This window comes from Tasmannia lanceolata, unplaced genomic scaffold (assembly GCF_043159265.1).
Source record: "Tasmannia lanceolata isolate RefF3 unplaced genomic scaffold, GAP_Taslan_0.1 ptg000018l, whole genome shotgun sequence".
Lineage (NCBI taxonomy): Eukaryota > Viridiplantae > Streptophyta > Magnoliopsida > Canellales > Winteraceae > Tasmannia > Tasmannia lanceolata.
The window spans coordinates 29,600,037-29,617,712 of record NW_027518695.1 but is presented as its reverse complement, the minus strand read 5'-3'; the positions used below and the strand labels follow the sequence as shown (position 1 = coordinate 29,617,712).

At 36.8% G+C, this 17,676-nt stretch overlaps 1 protein-coding gene across 1 annotated transcript; it reads left to right on the top strand.

Annotated features, from left to right (window-relative positions):
• The first annotated feature begins 11,852 nt into the window (after positions 1–11,852).
• LOC143849954 (heterogeneous nuclear ribonucleoprotein 1-like) lies at positions 11,853–13,958 on the top strand. The gene is made up of 2 exons (XM_077359271.1): positions 11,853–12,667; positions 12,790–13,958. The coding sequence occupies exons 1-2, from the start codon at positions 12,446–12,448 to the stop codon at positions 13,756–13,758; spliced, it is 1,191 nt and encodes a 396-aa protein (XP_077215386.1). The 5' UTR covers positions 11,853–12,445; the 3' UTR covers positions 13,759–13,958.
• Positions 13,959–17,676: the final 3,718 nt, after the last annotated feature.

Sequence of the window (17,676 nt, the reverse complement as noted above, 5' to 3'; positions counted from 1 at the left end):
TAAGAGAAGTTATTTAATTCAAGTTGAAGATTTTATTATCCTAGGATTTCATCTAAGATGTTATATGATCCTATCTAAGTGCAAGTTATCCCTTAGACTAATGCAGGTTAACCTACATCCTAGGTAACTAGGCTTGTCCTAAGGAAAGATTAGGTGACTAGTGTAACTAGACCTATGGTACGGTTGCTATCCATAGCAAACGTCCGTGATGAGGCTGGACTCCTAACTCTAGGACTCCCTAAAACCTAAGACTCCCTAAGACCTAGGACACGACCTGACATAAGTGTTCCTAAGTTGGGCTCTAATGGTTCTTATATCGGAAACCATAATCCAATGGTTCCGAAAGACTCGAGACAAATCGATTCAAGTTCTTGAAGTTAATTAATTTCATATTTCAAGGATTTTCGGTTTCTGGACAATTTAAGGAATACCAAAGGTTCTAGGGTTCTCCAATTTCGGCCTCGAATGGCATCCAAGGAAGGGAATCGTGCGCTCTTTCCTTGTGCAATTTAATACTTAGGTTATAGCACCTTATTGCCTGGCATATCTCAGGATTTCCGTGGACAGTAACCTCGGAGCCAATAATATTCTATAGCTTAAATATTCAAATTGTCAAAGATCGGTTGCAATTGTGATACGATTATGGATGCACGGGCTATTTTACCAGGGAAATCTAAAGATCCTAAGATTTCTGTTTCAATGGATTAAAGAATTAATATGTAACAAAAATTTAAGGTTCTTTAGAAATTTTGATAATGATTTTTAATTAATTTCAATTTTGAGTGGATTTTATCAATTTTAAACCGCATGATTGATTTTACAAGTGAATTTATTGCAAACGAATTTGAAATTGATTGAAATTTCTACAGTAGCAAGATGGGAATGTATGTAGCTTACTGAAAAAGTTTTGCATATTTTTACATTAAGCTCCTATTTAATTTTGATTTAACAATAATATGACCAGATTGTTAAAATAACACAGAAACTACTAGAAATAGAAATCTAAATTCATTGAAATTTCTACAGAAATAAGATATGGGTAAACATAGCATGCTGTGAGATTTTCATGAATTGTAAACACCATTTACTACCAATTTCAGATTTTTCAATTTTAAGACCAGATTATGAATTTACACTACAACCCTTAAGAAACAAAATCCAAATCACTTGGAAATTTTACAACAGCAAGAAATATAAAATACAAGACTACTGTAAAAATTTTGAGAATTTTAATTGTGATCTGATGTCAGTAAAAATTCTCACAAAATCTGATAATTTTCAAAGAAAATATTAAATAATATATCAAACAAAATCCAAAAATTCTCAAAACTTCATGGTGAATGTATCAGTATCATATTATGTTTCCACGAAATTTCATTAATTTTGGAATCTGTTTAGTATATATGTTATTTTTCTTCGTCAAAACAATGTTTTTGAAGAGTTTTCTATTTTTAAAACACGATTTTCGAGAAAATTACGACTCCGGAAAATGTCCTTTAACCTTGTTCTGATGTGATGAACACAAGAAAAAATTGAAATTCCATAAAACAAATCATCCTGAGATAGCTATTTTTTCAACTTTTGTAATTTCTCAGCCATTATTTTAAATGAAATTCCACTCTTCACTCAAATTTTCAAAATCCTTTGATTCAATGTCCGATTCAATCCAATGGTTATTTTATTCTATTTAAATAAATCAGTGTATTAAATTTCAGAATGAATCGAAATTGAAACACTCATGTAGATCATGATTTTAAGCACACATATAATATCGAATTAAATTCAATTAAATGCTAAAAACCATGCAAAAGTATATAAAGAATACCAAATAATCCTGGAAAAATCTGAGAATAGTGCACCTACCTGTGATGGAGATCCTCGCCGAATCCAATAGCCGAAAATTTTGAAAAATCTCGCCGACGCTCGATCTTGCGTCCTTTCTTCCCTTTCTTTCTTTGCTTTTTTTTTTAATTTCCACCACGTTGATCGCGCTCCTTGTCTTTAGGGTGCGTAGATCCGAGGTATACGCTTTGTCCAACCCTTTTTTATGATGAAGAAGAAACAAAGAACACTCCAATCATTCTTGATTGTATGATGCCTTGGAGAAGAAGAAGGAATTCAAGAATTCCTTTTTTGAAGAACACTTGAGAGAGAGATCACACTTCAAGGGAGAAAAGAAAAGAAAATTCTTGGGGGGAGAGAGAAAATGGACGAATTTGGATTTTTTTTCTTTTTCTGGATTGTTTGCTTTGATTTTTATATAAAAAAAAGTTAGGATTAAGAGAGAAATAGCAATTTCCAATGTGAGAGCTCCCTTTTTGGCTTGTTTCCAATTTTCCCCTCTTGCTTTCTTTCTTTCTTGTTTCCAAATTGGATTTGATTCCAATCTTAATTTCTTGTCAATCAAGACATGTTATTCTCATTCCACAGTGCTTCTTTGGAAGAAAACCTTTTTAAGCAATCATTCCACTTTTCATTCTTTCCTTCTTTTCATTTTTTATTCTTTTTATTTTTCTTTTAACAAATATGATGTCACCATTGTGACATCATCAAGGTGGGTGCTCAACTCATGCGGGTCAACCATGTGGGCCGCCCACCATGGTGGTTGACCCATATGGGTGAACCCACATGAGCTCCATCTTTGCGGGCTTTAGCCCAATGGGCCATTTCACACGGGTTTCGGGTTTTTCATAAAAAATCAATAAAATCTTTCTAAATTCAACATTTTATATATGGACCCAACCCATTTGACATTTATGGTGCATCCCTCACACATGATCGGACCATCTTTTTTGGAAAATAACTTTTCGGACCAAAATGCCCCTACTTGACTGTTAGACATCCAAATGCGACCAAAATACCCTCAGATTGGTTCACCCCTAAAGGGAAAAATTAAAAATGGAAATTCTTTGTGGTCAAACTTCAAAAATAGAAACTTTTAAAATTGGGTCCTTTCGGTGAGCAATATTAAACATAATCATTTGGTATCCCCTGAAAATACCCAAAATGCCCTCAACACTTAAAATTTCCAAATTAAGCGAAATTCCTGATAAAATTCTAAATTTAGCAGGTTTTCTAAAATTCAGGAAATCATTCATAATCTCTCAGACATATTTCGGGGATCAAAAGAATTACACAGGAAAAGACCAAATTACCCCAAGGTGCTAGAATTTTGGCGAGACTAGGGAAAACCCTGAGAAATTCTAAAAATAGCAGATTTTCGAAAATTTATGAACGGACTCAAGATTTCTTAGACACAACTTAGGGACCAAATATGATATGTTTGGAAATGTCTAAAATACCCCCGAAGTGCAAGACTAAGAGAAAATCTTGAGAGATCTAAATTTAGCAGGTTTCCCAAAGCTTACGAAATTACTCATAATCCATCAGCCGTACCCTCGAGATGGTTTTGGACATACGAGAAATGATCTAAATATCCATAAGATGATGAAAATGTGGAAGCCCCATGAGTTTCTAAAAATAGCAGCTTTTTCAAAATTTGTAAAATCACTCAAGATTTCTCAAATATAACTCGGGGGTCAAACGAGACACATCGGGAATGACCAAAATACCCTGCAGTGCAAAATAGGCAAAAATTAGGGAAACCCTGAAAATTCTAAAAATAGCAGGTTTTTTCATTTGCTTGGAAACTTGAACTTTCATCTTTGAGAGCCAAAGGAAACCCTAGAGACCTTCAGGATTGCGAATCAACTTCAAAACTCTCATAATGAAATGAAATCTACCCTAAAATGCATGGATGCCTAATCTAATGCTGAATACGGATATAAAAATTGATGATACTATCGAATCTTTTGCTTTTTAAAGCCAAGCAAAATGGGGGTGTCTACAATCATATAGGTATAGTGTAAATTCAAAAACTTTTGATTTTTCAAGTTGGTTTTTTATTCAAATATTTTAGGGTTTTAGCCCAAGTAAAACTGGTTCCGAATGTTTTGCAACCCTTTGAAACCATTTTGCCATTTGAGCACTGTATAATACACTTATAGTGTATTTTTAACACTTTTGACTTTATAAATTTGGTTTTGAGTCAAAAGTTTTAGAGTTTTGGGCTCGGATTAGATTGGTTCCTAAGGTTACAGACTGTTCTGGACCTATTTTGAGGTCATTTTTGGTATTTAAGTACTGTATGATATAGTTACAGTGTAAAATTAAGACTTTTGGTTTTGTAAGTTTGATTTTAAGTCAAATATTTTGGGGTTTTGGACTTGGGCTAGACCATTCTTATGGTTTTAGACTATTCTGAACCCGTTTCCAAGGTCTGTTTTGGTGTTCGGAGTCTGGATTTTAAAATTTCAGTGTACTTTTATAACTTTTGGGTTTTTTAAAGTGGGCCTTGAGTTTAATTTTGATTTCAAACTCTTAAAGAATTAACTAAATGCCATGGAGACCCAGTTATGTAAAGTTTTGATGTTGTTTAATGATTAAAACTTAGTCAATGAACACCTTTGGTTTCTAATTCTTAACTTAAGAACCCCTATATGTTGTTTATATGCTTTATGTTTTGCATATAACTTAAGGGTTAAAATGATTAGTTCAAATCATATATGGGACTAATCTTTTAACTTGAATGCACATTAGTTCATGCCAGATACGCTTAAAACCCAAGCTTATGGTTATAATAAACTGATAGTGTGTATTTTCAAAACCTAAAACATTGAATTATGTTTGATCATGGAACTTGAAAGTTGGTTTTGTATACACAAGTTTATTACGTTGTTCATTATTTTTAATTGAAATTGAACTATATCTTGTTATGATTGGTCACTAAATGAATGAACAAAGAACTGCGATTCTGACTGGGAAACGAAATCGCTTAAGGTTAAGTGGTTAATTTTGAGAACCGTGTCGCATACAATGATACATTTATGGACTATGAACCACTTTCAATTGCGACTATTTGTCCAAGAGCAACACTTAGCCCAACGGATGACTGTTGTTTTGCACAAATAGGCGGTGTGAGAGGGCTAGGCCTGGGTAACCTGGTTTGGGATTATGCTTCTGCCCAACGGTGATGTGCACCTCAAGTATAGGGTTATCTAGCCCTAGTTGGTCTCATGGGAGAGCCAATTGTGTGATGTGGCACGGCCCAACGGACGGCCCACGGTGACACGCCTGGTGTCTCGCCAGAATCACAGTATTGTGATTTCCTGAATTGAAAATCGTTTGTGTGTTCTGGCACGGCCCAACGGACGACCCACAATGACACGTCTGATGTTTCGTCGGAGTCATATTTTTGTGTTTTTTTGTGATTATGGGCAATCTAACTAATTTTCCCTTAAGATAGATTGACTGAGTATTGTATGTGAGAACCAATTGTGTGCCGTGGCACGGCCCAACGGACGGCCCACGATGGCACATATGCTATCTAATTAGAAGCACACTTATGTATCATCATGATTTTATATATTTTAGTCATTCTTTTCAGTTGGATTGATTAAAATCGTGGATTGAGTTAATTAAACTCCATTTGTAGACTGAATAGGTGCTATAAGAAGTGAGCATGTTTGGAACTGCAAGTCTGTGTCTGTGACATTGAAGTTGTTGGTATCTTAGTGTCTTTTCTAGATACCGATTATGTTGAGTACTTTAGTGGGTCAGAAACCTTAGCAAGTGATGGAATAGATCTGCATAATTCAAGACTACAAAAGGCTAGACTATGTATCATTGAATGACAGGCTCACTAAACCCACATCTAAAAGATGCTTATGAATAGTAGGAGTTCAATGTTAGTATCACTCTAGTAGTAATGGTAGACCTCCATTTTTTATGCAATTCGAGATGTTTTTAAGACTCGAAAATGCAAAGGAGTTCTTGAATGTAGTTAGTGAATATTTTAGAGGATCATTGGAAGTACTTGCAAATACCCTTATGATGTGTTTTGATAACCTTAAAGTATATTAACCAAAGTTGTAGTTTTGAGCACACTTTGATAGGCTTTAGATTCAGAACCTTGGTTGTGCTCACTTTCGACACACCTCTTGGTTATTTTAAATGGCAACATTAGAGTCCTGAAGATATAGACTAGTCTTAGCATTATCAATTAAAGAGAGTGAACTTGGTATCAAGTGACATTATCTTGAATAATAAATGACACATAAAGTATGGATCCCTTAAGTTCGATATGGCCTTGAATTAATACCATATCTTTGTATATTATGATTTCTATTTCGTAAGTACTCCGGAAAAAGATTTGTGAATAGATTAAGGCATTACTATTCACATTTAGAATTCTATGTGAGGTCTTGGTGCGAGTTAGGTGCTTAGTAGAGGAGAGTATACCATTATATCGGGAAATAGAATAAAGGTGGCTGTTGAATCCATTATTACTCGCTACTCTTTTCTGAAATTTTGGTTTCATATGAACTAGAAACCTTATTCTAGAAAAACTTGATTCCTTTGGCTATGAATCAAGGTCTGGAAGTATAATGGATTCTCTCTAGTTTTTCATTTCCCATTTAGTGATTTTGGTTCTCTAAAGGGCAATCCTTATTGACTTGGATTGCACTTCTCTCAAGGTCAGACTTGGCCCACCTTGCATTAGAATGAGATAATCAGTATTGTTAGAAATAAATGAAATCGGGTGAACAAGAATTTATCTAATCAGTGGCTTAAGTTTTTTAACCACATATCTGAGGATAGTTGGGTAAAAGAAGAATTCTAGATTCACTTGATTTTACCGATTTAAACAATGATATGGGGTACATTGAAGGAGAAATATACAAAGATTAATCGGTTTAGGGTGTCACCAAGAGTATTGATCTACTAAAGGTCATTCACAATGACATCTTGGGTCTTTGGACTCTGACAGTTGGTGGCGGAAGGTGTTACCCTTTTGGTTAAATTTTCTAGCCATATTTAAATGTGTCTCTCTAATCAGAAGCAGGAGGCCCTATCTTTGTTTGTGATCTATAAGGTAAGAGTCAAGAATTAACTTGACATAAACGATCAAAACAATAAGGGTCATTTATGCAACTCTCTGTTGCCTAAGATTGTGGGTTAAAACTCTTAAAACACCCATGTATTTTGTGATCCAAGTAAGGCTGTACCTAAGACCCTTTAAGATTTATGGGTCATAAGGAAGCTGAAATTGGGAAACATGCAACTTTGAGTTGTTTACATGAGGCAAAAGTTTATAACCCACGAATATAGTGATTAAGCTCTATGACCATAAGTTGCAATTTCATAGATTATCTTAAAATATTTAAGGGTTCTAGGTTCTGTTGATTGACCCATACTACGTATATTGTCGGGATTAAATGTGCCAAGACTTCTAAAGGATGGTGACCTTAGTGGGAGTGTAGTGTCTTTAGTAAAATCACCTTTAAGGAGAACCAGATTGTAGTACCGGTACTGGTGATCCAAGAGAAGGTGGTACCAATGCTTATTGGAACATTAAAAGACACATATAAGTTAACAACCCACATTATAGATGTTTCGGTGGTGACGACTACCGAACAATCCTTGAGGCTAAGGAAAGAGGCACATAGTCTGTAGACTTAGAGATTCTGTTTAAGGTTTAGAGCAGACTTCCCAACAATTGTACATAAAGTTTCATCAAGTACTCTCTATGTTAAGTTTTAAGGAATTGTCAGGGGATAATGGATATATCTTAAGGTCAGAGGAGTAATATTATTTTCCTCGTGTTATGTTTTGATGGTATACTACTTGCTAGTAGTACTTAGCCATGTTCAATGATATTCATACAAAAGAATTCAGGTGAAGCATCCTACATAATAGGAGTTTAGATTCACCTAGTTGGGACTCGAGGATTGCTGAGATTGCAGAAAGCCTATCTTGGTAAAGTCCTAAGTATTGAACATGGATAAATTACTCCATTTGTAGTGTTCCTATAGTTAAGGGTGATATATTCAGTCAGTTCCAAGGTCCCAGGATCGATTCATTATAGGAGCAGATAAAGAGGTTCCCTAATAGTTCCGCAATTAGGGTCTATTGAATGTTTAAATCTGCACCTATCTGTGTATAACCTATACGGTGGGCAAATTTAGAAAATACCAATGTTATTTATGTATGGATCATTGAAAATTTGCCAAAAGGTTATATATTGTCTGTAAGGGACTAAAGGTTTAATGCTTACATAAAGTAAATGAGATAACCCTAGTGTGACTGGTTAATCTAATTCCGACTGTTGTTGGAACACCTAGAGTTTTGCTCTAGTATATTTTGCAGAAAGTCCTAAATCGTGAAAGAATGTCAAATTGACACTCAGTTGCTTCCACCTTGGGTACGGAGTTTATTGTGTACTTCAAGGCCTTGTACCTTGCCTTGAAGTCGTGGAATTTTGTCTCAGGGTTTTATCTTGTTTATAGTCGACAAGTTACTGAGAATGTATTGTGATAATTCCGCTGCGGTTTTACAATTCCAAGAACGACAAATCAAGTAATGAGGTCAATGTATTGACATATTGTTGTGAGGAAGTTCAGAATCAGTGTGTATCTGAAAATTACATAAGCACCGCACTTATGTTGGTGGATCCTTTGACTGAGGGCTTGTCACCAAAGCTCTTCAGAGAGCATGTAGCGCGCATAAGGTTGGTTGACACTTTTGATAGCCTATGACAGTGAGAGTCTGCATTAGGTATTGAGATACACTGTTGTGATCACATTTTATTTTATGATTATGATATATATTATTTTCTACCGCTCCATTTTGTGCACATTACGTAAATGGATTGTGAGTAAGAGGTAGAATGTCTGTAGACTGTTTTGGACCATATTTACATCTTATGCATGCATGTGTTTACATTCATGTTAGTAAGTATTACTAATGATATAATCGTGGGGTAGGCTATTGGGTAGAGTTGGTGACCCAATGGTTACATGGTTTATTGTTAGTAGTTTTTACTGAACGGAATGTTGTGTTTACTATCTAACTAACTTAAAGATATGATCCTTATGTTTGGCTCAAAGATCTTGCTGGCCAAGTGGGAGAATGTTAGGAAATTATCCTAACGGTGGATGTGGCATGTGCAAGATCAACGGCCTGGATCATTTTGTTAGTTGGTTTTGTGAAAAGGCATTAAGTGAAAAGCCATAAAAGAAGGGGTGTAAATGTAAGAGACTTTTGGGGAGGAAACCAGCGTGATGAGGAGTTGTGTTTCTTCTCATAAATGTCTATTTATTCTCTCATCCGGTCCCTACTTGCACACAATAATTTCTACGTCATTCTCTTTGTAATCCACTGCAGAAAGAGAGAGGAAGTCGGTCCCCATCACCGTCTGTTGTGGAGTGTGGAAAAATACCGGAATGGAATCCTTCCAGTGATAGCAAAACGATATTCGGCTTTCGGTATGTTCCCTTTACTGTTTCAATTTCAATCCATATGGTTAATTGTGATTTTCTCAAAGTTGGACCGCCAAAGATCCGTTGCCCGTGTTCCTTTTATGATGAACACTTACATACTCCTCTTTGGAAAATAAGATATTAAAATCATGTAAAAATTCTTAAAGACATAGTTGAGGTTGATAGATTTCTCATTTTGACATGAAAACGAAGAAAGCGCTTGGAGGCCTTTTTGGCTTGGTAGGATCCCATGTTTCTTCCACTTTCTGCAAAATCATAAAAAAACAACATAAAAAGAAATCTTGAAATACAAACCATAACTTACACTGAAGAATTAAAATTACTATAAAATATTGATCTCTAATGTATTTGATTTATCCCATAACCATCGACTACCTGCAAAAAACACCCAAATCAAGAATATAACAATGAGAGACAAAAAAGACCCAAGTCAGAGAATTGATTCCCAAAGGAATTCACCAGTGTGAAATGGGGAAAAGTTAACTCAAGGAAAAGCCCAAATAAGCCCAATAAAAGAAAATCTCACCAATATCCATGCTCGGCATTGCCTAAAATGACCTGCAAAATTCTATCCACTTAATCATTAATTAACCACAAAAACTTCTAAAATCCATTTCTATAAACCAAATCAGTAATGAGACAAATAGGAAAAATAAAATCCCATTCCAACTGAAAGTGAAAAACTCTCCAAATCACCTAGTATTCTCTGCAACTCAATCTGCGATGTCGTGAAGACCCATTGTATGTAGGGTTGGAATAGGAAAAGAGAGTGAACACGGAAACTATGGGAGGCAGACGAACGGTTGAGTGATCAAGGGGAATTGGAAATCGGCAACTTAAATTAAAAATGTATGGATTAAATAGGGAAAAGTTTTGTAACTCTTGGAAGGTCTGGAAAGTTCAAGAGACATACGACTTTAGATGTCGGGAATAGCACAAATTTGAGAAATTGAAGGGACGTAAGTTTTAGGGATGGATTTAAAGTAGAGACACGTTTTTAGAAATCACATTATTTAGGTGATTGTGATGCATTTATAGATGGATATGGGAGAGATTTTCAGTGATTGTGATGCGTATATGGAGGAAAATCAGGAAAAGAAACAACGAAATATTGGAGAATTTATTACGGAATAAATAGCCAAAATTATCATATCGGAAAATCAGGAAATGCGAAAATCTCGAGTCGCTTGGGCGTTTAGAACACTTCACGTTGTTTCTCTTTCTGGGACTCTTCAACTTTCTATTGCCACGCAGGATATAGATGCTTAGTTGGAAGAAGAGGGGAATGTCCACCTCAGTGGTGAACAATAAACACCCTTTCCTCTTTATTATATATAGATATGATTTATGAAAATACCCTCTAATATTTTATAATTTTAATTATTATTTTAGGGATATTTTAGTAAAAATAAGCCATTGGCATTTTTTCAAACTATTCTTATTCTATATATTTTTCATTCATCTCTCTCACATATTTAGCCACTTTCATCTCTTACTTCTCTAACCATTGGCCTAAGTCCCACTTCGTCGGCGCTGTTGTGGCTCGCCCTTGCCTCCAGGGGAGGAGGTACATATAGCATTAGGGGGCCATGGCCCCCAATAACTTGCAAAATCCCTCTTATGCTTCATGGAAGGTACATGCATGCCTGGTTAGTTTAATGGCCATGGCCCCCCAATGATGAATGGAGGCCGGTATAAATTAGTCCGGCCCCTCCAAGTATAAATTCTTGGCTCCGCCCCTGCTTGCCGCTAATCACAGCTAATTGTCACACTTAGGCTTGTTTTTGCCTTTTTTCGAAAATTTGGGAAGTGACATATCCGCCCCTTTTGATTACTTGGGACACCGGCGGATATATCACTTCCCAAATTTTAACTGTGTAAAATATAAGTAGGACATACTAGGACACACCGATGGCGGTCTGATTTGAAATGGATCGTGACCAAGACACACCTGAAGTAGGATCCGAAGAAATGGACCGATAAGAGAGTCGACACCAGTCCTTTTCTAGTTCTTCCCAAGAGGATCCGAACTGGATCCGAGACACAAGTCATTTTCTAGTTTTTCCCATTGAAACTCTACCATCCAATTTCTCTTATATGAGGTGTGAGTATGACAACGACCCACAATGTATACACACCTTCATATTTATTACTTTCTCCAAACAAACTTCTAAAACCCTAAAACCCTAAAACCCCAGTCTCCCAAGGCCCAATCATCAGAGAAACTTAGAAATAACCCTAAATCCTAATCGAATTCTAACCCAACAGACCTAACTAAATGCACACAAAATCACAAACCCTAATTTACCCAAGAGACCTGACTCAAATGCAAACAAAACCATTAAACCCTAAAAAGTCGCTTCATAATCCCTATAAAATCTCCCCACTAAATCTCAAGGAAACTGTACGGAAAGCTCATCTCATTTTCAGCCCAAAAGCACCAAAACCTAGTTTCATATGCCTATTATATTCTGACACGATGAACACATATATAATAAAGCTTATTATTATAAGAGATCAAGGGCTGAGAAACATGGGAAGCAAACCAAGACTCAAACATCAGCCATTCATCTCTCCCAAAACCCAACAAAACTAAAAAAAGAAACATAGCCGCACTGTCTCTCTAAAACCCCACTCCTTCCAGTTTGTTCTTGTTTCTCCAAACAAACTCTATTTTTTATTGTTCTTTATGGGTTTTTCTTCTTATTTGGTTCTCCTAGTTGGGTTTTTTCTTTTTCTTTTTCCTTCTGTTTTCTCCTAAAACCCTTTTTTTTCTTTCTTGGTCTTCTTTTGCTTGTGTTTTCTGTTTAGGTTTTGGGTTTTGGCCTTTGGGTGGTTTCTCCTAAAACACTTTATTTATTTTTTCTTTTTGGTCTTCTTCTTGTTGTGTTTTTCTGTTTGGGTTTTGGGTTTTAGGTTTTGGGCTTTGGGTTTTTCCTTATCTACTTCTGATTTCTCCTAAAACACTTTATTTTGTTTGGGTTTTGGGGTTTTCCTTTTCTACTTCTGGTTTCTCCTAAAACCCTTTATTTTTGTGTTCTGGATCTTCTTGTGGTTTGTTTTTCTGTTTGGGTTTTGGGTGTTTCTTTTTCTGGTTTCTATTTATGGAAACTGACCAAGGGAAGCTATTTGTTGGGGGTATTTCATGGGAAACAAGTGAAGAAACCCTGAAAGATCACTTTAGTAAGTATGGAGTAGTAGTTGATTCTGTGATCATGAGAGACAGAAATACTGGAACTGCAAGGGGTTTTGGGTTTGTTCTTTTCTCAAATCCATCTGATGCTGACAATGCCCTCCTAGACAAGCATCTCATACTAGGAAGAATGGTTAGTATATATCTCTATGACTCTATCTACCTGTCTCTTCATTTTTTAATTCCTCATACATAAATAGTTCTTTTACAAGTTTTTCTTTGGTGGGTTTTTTTGGTTGGATCATGTTTCTATAGGTTGAAGTGAAAAAAGCTCTACCAAGGGGTGACCAACACCACCAACAACAGAATAGAGGGTCAAGTAAGAACACTATTAGTAACAATAGTGATAACCAGTTTAGGACTAAGAAGATTTTTGTGGGGGGTTTGTCTTCTAGTCTAACTGAGGAGGAGTTCAAGGGCTACTTTGAGAAGTTTGGTAGGATTACTGATGTTGTTGTGATGTATGATAGTTCAACCCACAGGCCAAGGGGGTTTGGATTCATCACCTTTGATTCGGAGGAAACTGTGGATAAAGTAATGGAGAAGAGTTTCCATGAGTTGAATGACAAGCAAGTGGAGGTCAAGAGGGCTGTTCCCAAAGATGGCAACCATAGCAATAACAGCAGTGATAACAATAATGGATACGGTATGAGGATGGGCGGTGGAAGAGCGTCTGTTTTCGGTAATTATCGTGGGATTTATCCTGCAGCTTACGGTCCTAGGCATGGGGTCTTTCATGGTTATGCACCTCCACCTTTTTCTGGCTATGGGAATGTGGGGTACCCTTTTGGCAGAGGCAGTTACGGCGGAGGGTACCCTATGGGAGCATACGGCGGAGTTGGCTATGGGGCACCGATGGCAGTTCCAAGAAGTCCTTGGAATGGCTTGGGGATAATAGGAGGCAGACGAAGCCCCGCGCCTTATGGTAATGCTGCCATCTATCCTGGTTATGTCAATGGCGGAGTAGGCGGGTTTGTGGGCGGGACCGGTGGTTCTTATCACGGGGTCCTGGGGGCCACTAATGGGAAATTTAATTATAGTGGTGTTGATGCACATAGACTAGCTGGTAGTGTTTATGGTGGTGTGCCTCGTACAACGCCGCCACGAGCTGAAAGTGGGAAGTTGGATGGTGATTCTTCTGCTTTTCGAAGCAATTATGGAGCTAAGCAGAACCAGAGAGGGCCCGATGGACAATTGAGGACATACCCTGATCGTGCTGTCTGATTTGTAATTCTCATTGTCTTGTTCTTTGTGTGGGTCATCTGAGGTCAGTAAATGTTTATACAAATTGGGTTGGAGGTTTTGGCCTATGTTAGCGTTTGGAATTTCCTTTTGTTTGTGCAAAGCTCTGTCTCTATGTCTGATCATTGTTAGACATGATTTTATATGGTAATTATCAGTTCAACATGAAGTTTGCTATATAATTGCCTGTGAATTTCAAATTATTGTTTTGTTTTTATTTTTAATAAGGTCATGGAGTGGGAATGGGAATTTGGGTTGCCAAGTAACCGGAGTATCTATGTAGTTACTCCTTTCAATTTAATGAAAATGGGCCATTTTCTATGTTGGAATATTTGGTTGAACTCTTAAACTCATTGAAGTTTTTTACCTAATGCCATCTCTATAGCTTTGGGTTCAATTCTCTTGTCCAAGTGGTGTAAAACTTTTTGCTATCCCTTATCTGAGACCACCAAATCATATTCAGAGGAAAGCTTTCTTGAGCTTGGAATACCGAGTTAGCTTGAATTTTCAACTGGTTTTATCTCGAGCAATAATTGCTTTGAGGAAGTTGGTCTGGTTATTGAGGTTCCCAATGTTTGAATGTGCCAGGTGCTTTTTTAGTAGGATAAAGCTGTTTTAATGGTATTACTTGATTTATCTTTTGGTTGTGATGTACTGTAGATTCTGCCCATTCCTCATAAGCCTCTCAGATCCTACCCCTTTGCAATTCTTGGATTTTAATGGTATTACTTGATTTATCTTTTGGTTGTGATGCATCGTAAATTCATCGTATTCCTCAAAAGTCATAAGCCTCTCAAATATGAAAGAAGAAAAATAACTGGGGAGCTATGGACCTATGGTACTTCCTCAAGATAGTGTAACGCACAGATTGTTTATCTGCACTTTAATAATGAGCTGACCTTGTATGGTTTTCTTTGGTAAAGCTTTTCAAATATTGGTAAGGAATTTCCATCTAGTGCAATGTACAAATTGTTTATCTGCACTTTAATATTGAGTTGACCCTGTGTAGTTTTCTTTGGTAAAGCATTTCAAATAGACCACTGATATTGGCACTACCAAGTTTTAATAATTGCACAAAGTCAGCTTGTCTTTTCTTCTTTAATTGGCTTCTGAGAGCTTTTTGGGAACTGTAATAACCTTTGCCAGCTGTTTAAATTATATAAAAACAATATGAGTTAACGCAATTATCAAAACATGGTAGTGCAAACAAACGTAGCCTTTAAATATTGAGCAATATATGACATTGCCAAGGTTTTAATTATCCAAACTAGTATTCATATTGGATTTTGTTGTCAAAGCTGTCTGTATTGGCTGATATGCCTATGGTTTTTTTCTTTCTTTTCTCTTTTGCTGCAATTGTCCCAGAAACTGGCAATAGTTATTGTTTCCTCTAGAGATTCTTTTATGCTTTTAGGTTTAATACTTTTTGGCATGTTTTGTACATATATCTATTCTTTGGTCATTTTAGTGTACTTTACCTTGTTTCTAGTTCTGTGGCAACTTTATCACGCCTCTCAGGATATCAGTTGCCTGATTTTCTCTGCCTCATAACAATATCCAATGAATGATCGTAGCTGTTGATCCAATGGAAGGATTGACTAGAAACTTCAGGGTTTCTTATTGACCATAACAGACAGGAATACCAAAATCCTAGCCTGATCGAAGGGTTAGATTTTGATTTATGATCAGACCAAGTTCTGAGTTGAGGTGGTTTCTGCAGATTTGATAAAACCTTTCAGGTCGTAATCATTATCCGATTTCCCTCAACTTTGATAATGTCATTTTTAAAGGGTTTCCTAATATATATCCAACTCCCAATGAAGAACTAACGGTCAGATCTTTCCCCACCTCCTGGGACAGTTGCTAATTTTAGCACGTATGTGTGTAACCAACTTCTGTGAAGAAGTAACAGTTGGATATTTCCCCATCTCCTGGGACAGTTGCTAATTTTAGCACACTTCTATTCTTAAAATTACGTTCTTGTTTCCAGTTTGATTTTTGAATTGGATTCCATCTAGTTGACTCCTAGATTGCTTTCTCCGTCCTTCCATAGAACTCTGACATCATATATATGCATATAAATTTGTTGAGCGGCGACTGAAAAACTCCGCCACGACATAGTGGACTCCCCAGAGTCGACTTCCCTTTTACCTTGGCTGTTTTCTTGTCCGAATCCGTGTTTTGCTCTACAAAGTCAATCGAAACTCTGACTCTCCCGAATTATGACCATGTCAACTGAGTTCTCAATTGCGTCGTGCGGAGTCAACTAGGAATTTTGCTTTGGCCGCGTTTTGACCCACATCTGCGTTTTGAAACACTGCTCCCAACTATAACATCCAAGAAGAACATAAGGAGCAAGGGACAAAAATAAAAAAGTTGCAGACAACATAACAAGAGAGGCAAAGCATCCCCCATAATAAGCATCTCTTTCTCAAATCCCTCACACAGGCAAGTGAATCTGCCATGACATTAACTCTGCAAGGAATATGCTTGAGCACAGGCAAAAGCTCTGTACATAACTCTGTAATCTCCAATGTAGAATTTGGCGATGCCAAGGACCAAAAGTCCCATGATGCCAAGGACCAAAAGTCCCTTGAGATACCAACGGAATTACGTTTGGTGAATCTCCTTCAATCCAAAATGAACCTGTAGGATGATCTTTGAGGACATTTAGACCAATAAGTAGAGCTAACATTCGTTGGTTATCTGGCTCTCATGTGTTCCCTTGGAGATTTGCTAATTTTTTTATAATGAGATTAAAGACATTGTGGGCAACTCTTGTATCTCCTTTCGACATATTAGGAGATTTGCCAATGGAGAGGCAGATAGGCTTGCCAGGGCTGGGGTCCGATTCGAGGCTTTTTAACAATTCGATTCCTCCCACCTTGATTTTCTCTTTCTATCCTTGTCCTCATCTTTATTTTCTTGTATAGCCTCGTTTTTCTTCTTCTTTTTCTTTTTTCTGTATTTGACCCTCTCGGTCTCTTTCTTTAATAAAATCTTTGACCATTAAAAAAAACCATTTCCGCTTCAGTTGAATTCCTCATTCCGATTGGACTTGACAAGTTTTCCACCAACTATCCTTCTCAATTTATTATCACTCTACCTACCCTAATTGTCCCCAGTTTTCTCTTGAAGTCCCATAAAAGTTTAGCTTAAGAGTATGTCCCCAGTTTTCTCTTGAAGTCCCATAAAAGTTTAGCTTAAGAGTATTGGATGGAGGCAGCCATGTAACCACAATTTTATTTGAATTAGAGCAGCAAAAAGCAATATTTTTTCAATTTTGGATGTGTCTTCCCAAGAATTCCGAACTAGCTGTAGAATACCAACAGTCATCTTTCCAACTGAGGAAACATCATCCTCAGAAATACGTCTCTTTCTTTTGGTCCATTGACCACGTAAGTTTTCCATATTATTCTGCCATTATCACCAGATGGAATGACTTCCCATATGGGAGAAAGGTCCGTAACTTGTCGATAATACCCATTGAATATTTAAAGCTGTAAGGGTCATAAAAATCTCATAACCCACCCTACAATTGAGGAAAATTCTCTCTCTTCTTTGCAGAGGATATATTGATTTTACGAAATCTCATCTTCTTTGGTATTTTAAGTTTCTAAGTGTCCATTAAAAAAAAAAGGTGTCGTAAGTGTCATTTTCTTACTTCCTCACCTTGATATGGATTTTGGTGTTTTGGACTCAGCCCCCAAGTAAAATTGGGTGCTGCAGTCCCCCCTAGAGTGAAATGTTTTGTTGTATGACTCTTGCCGACGAACTAGCGAGAGGAGTTAGGCGTTGACTGCTGATTTCAAATGTGTTCTTGATTGTTGACGAGGGTGCTATCCTATGTTTTAGCGGACACGCGTGTCCACCCTTGTCGACACTACTTTGGACACTTTT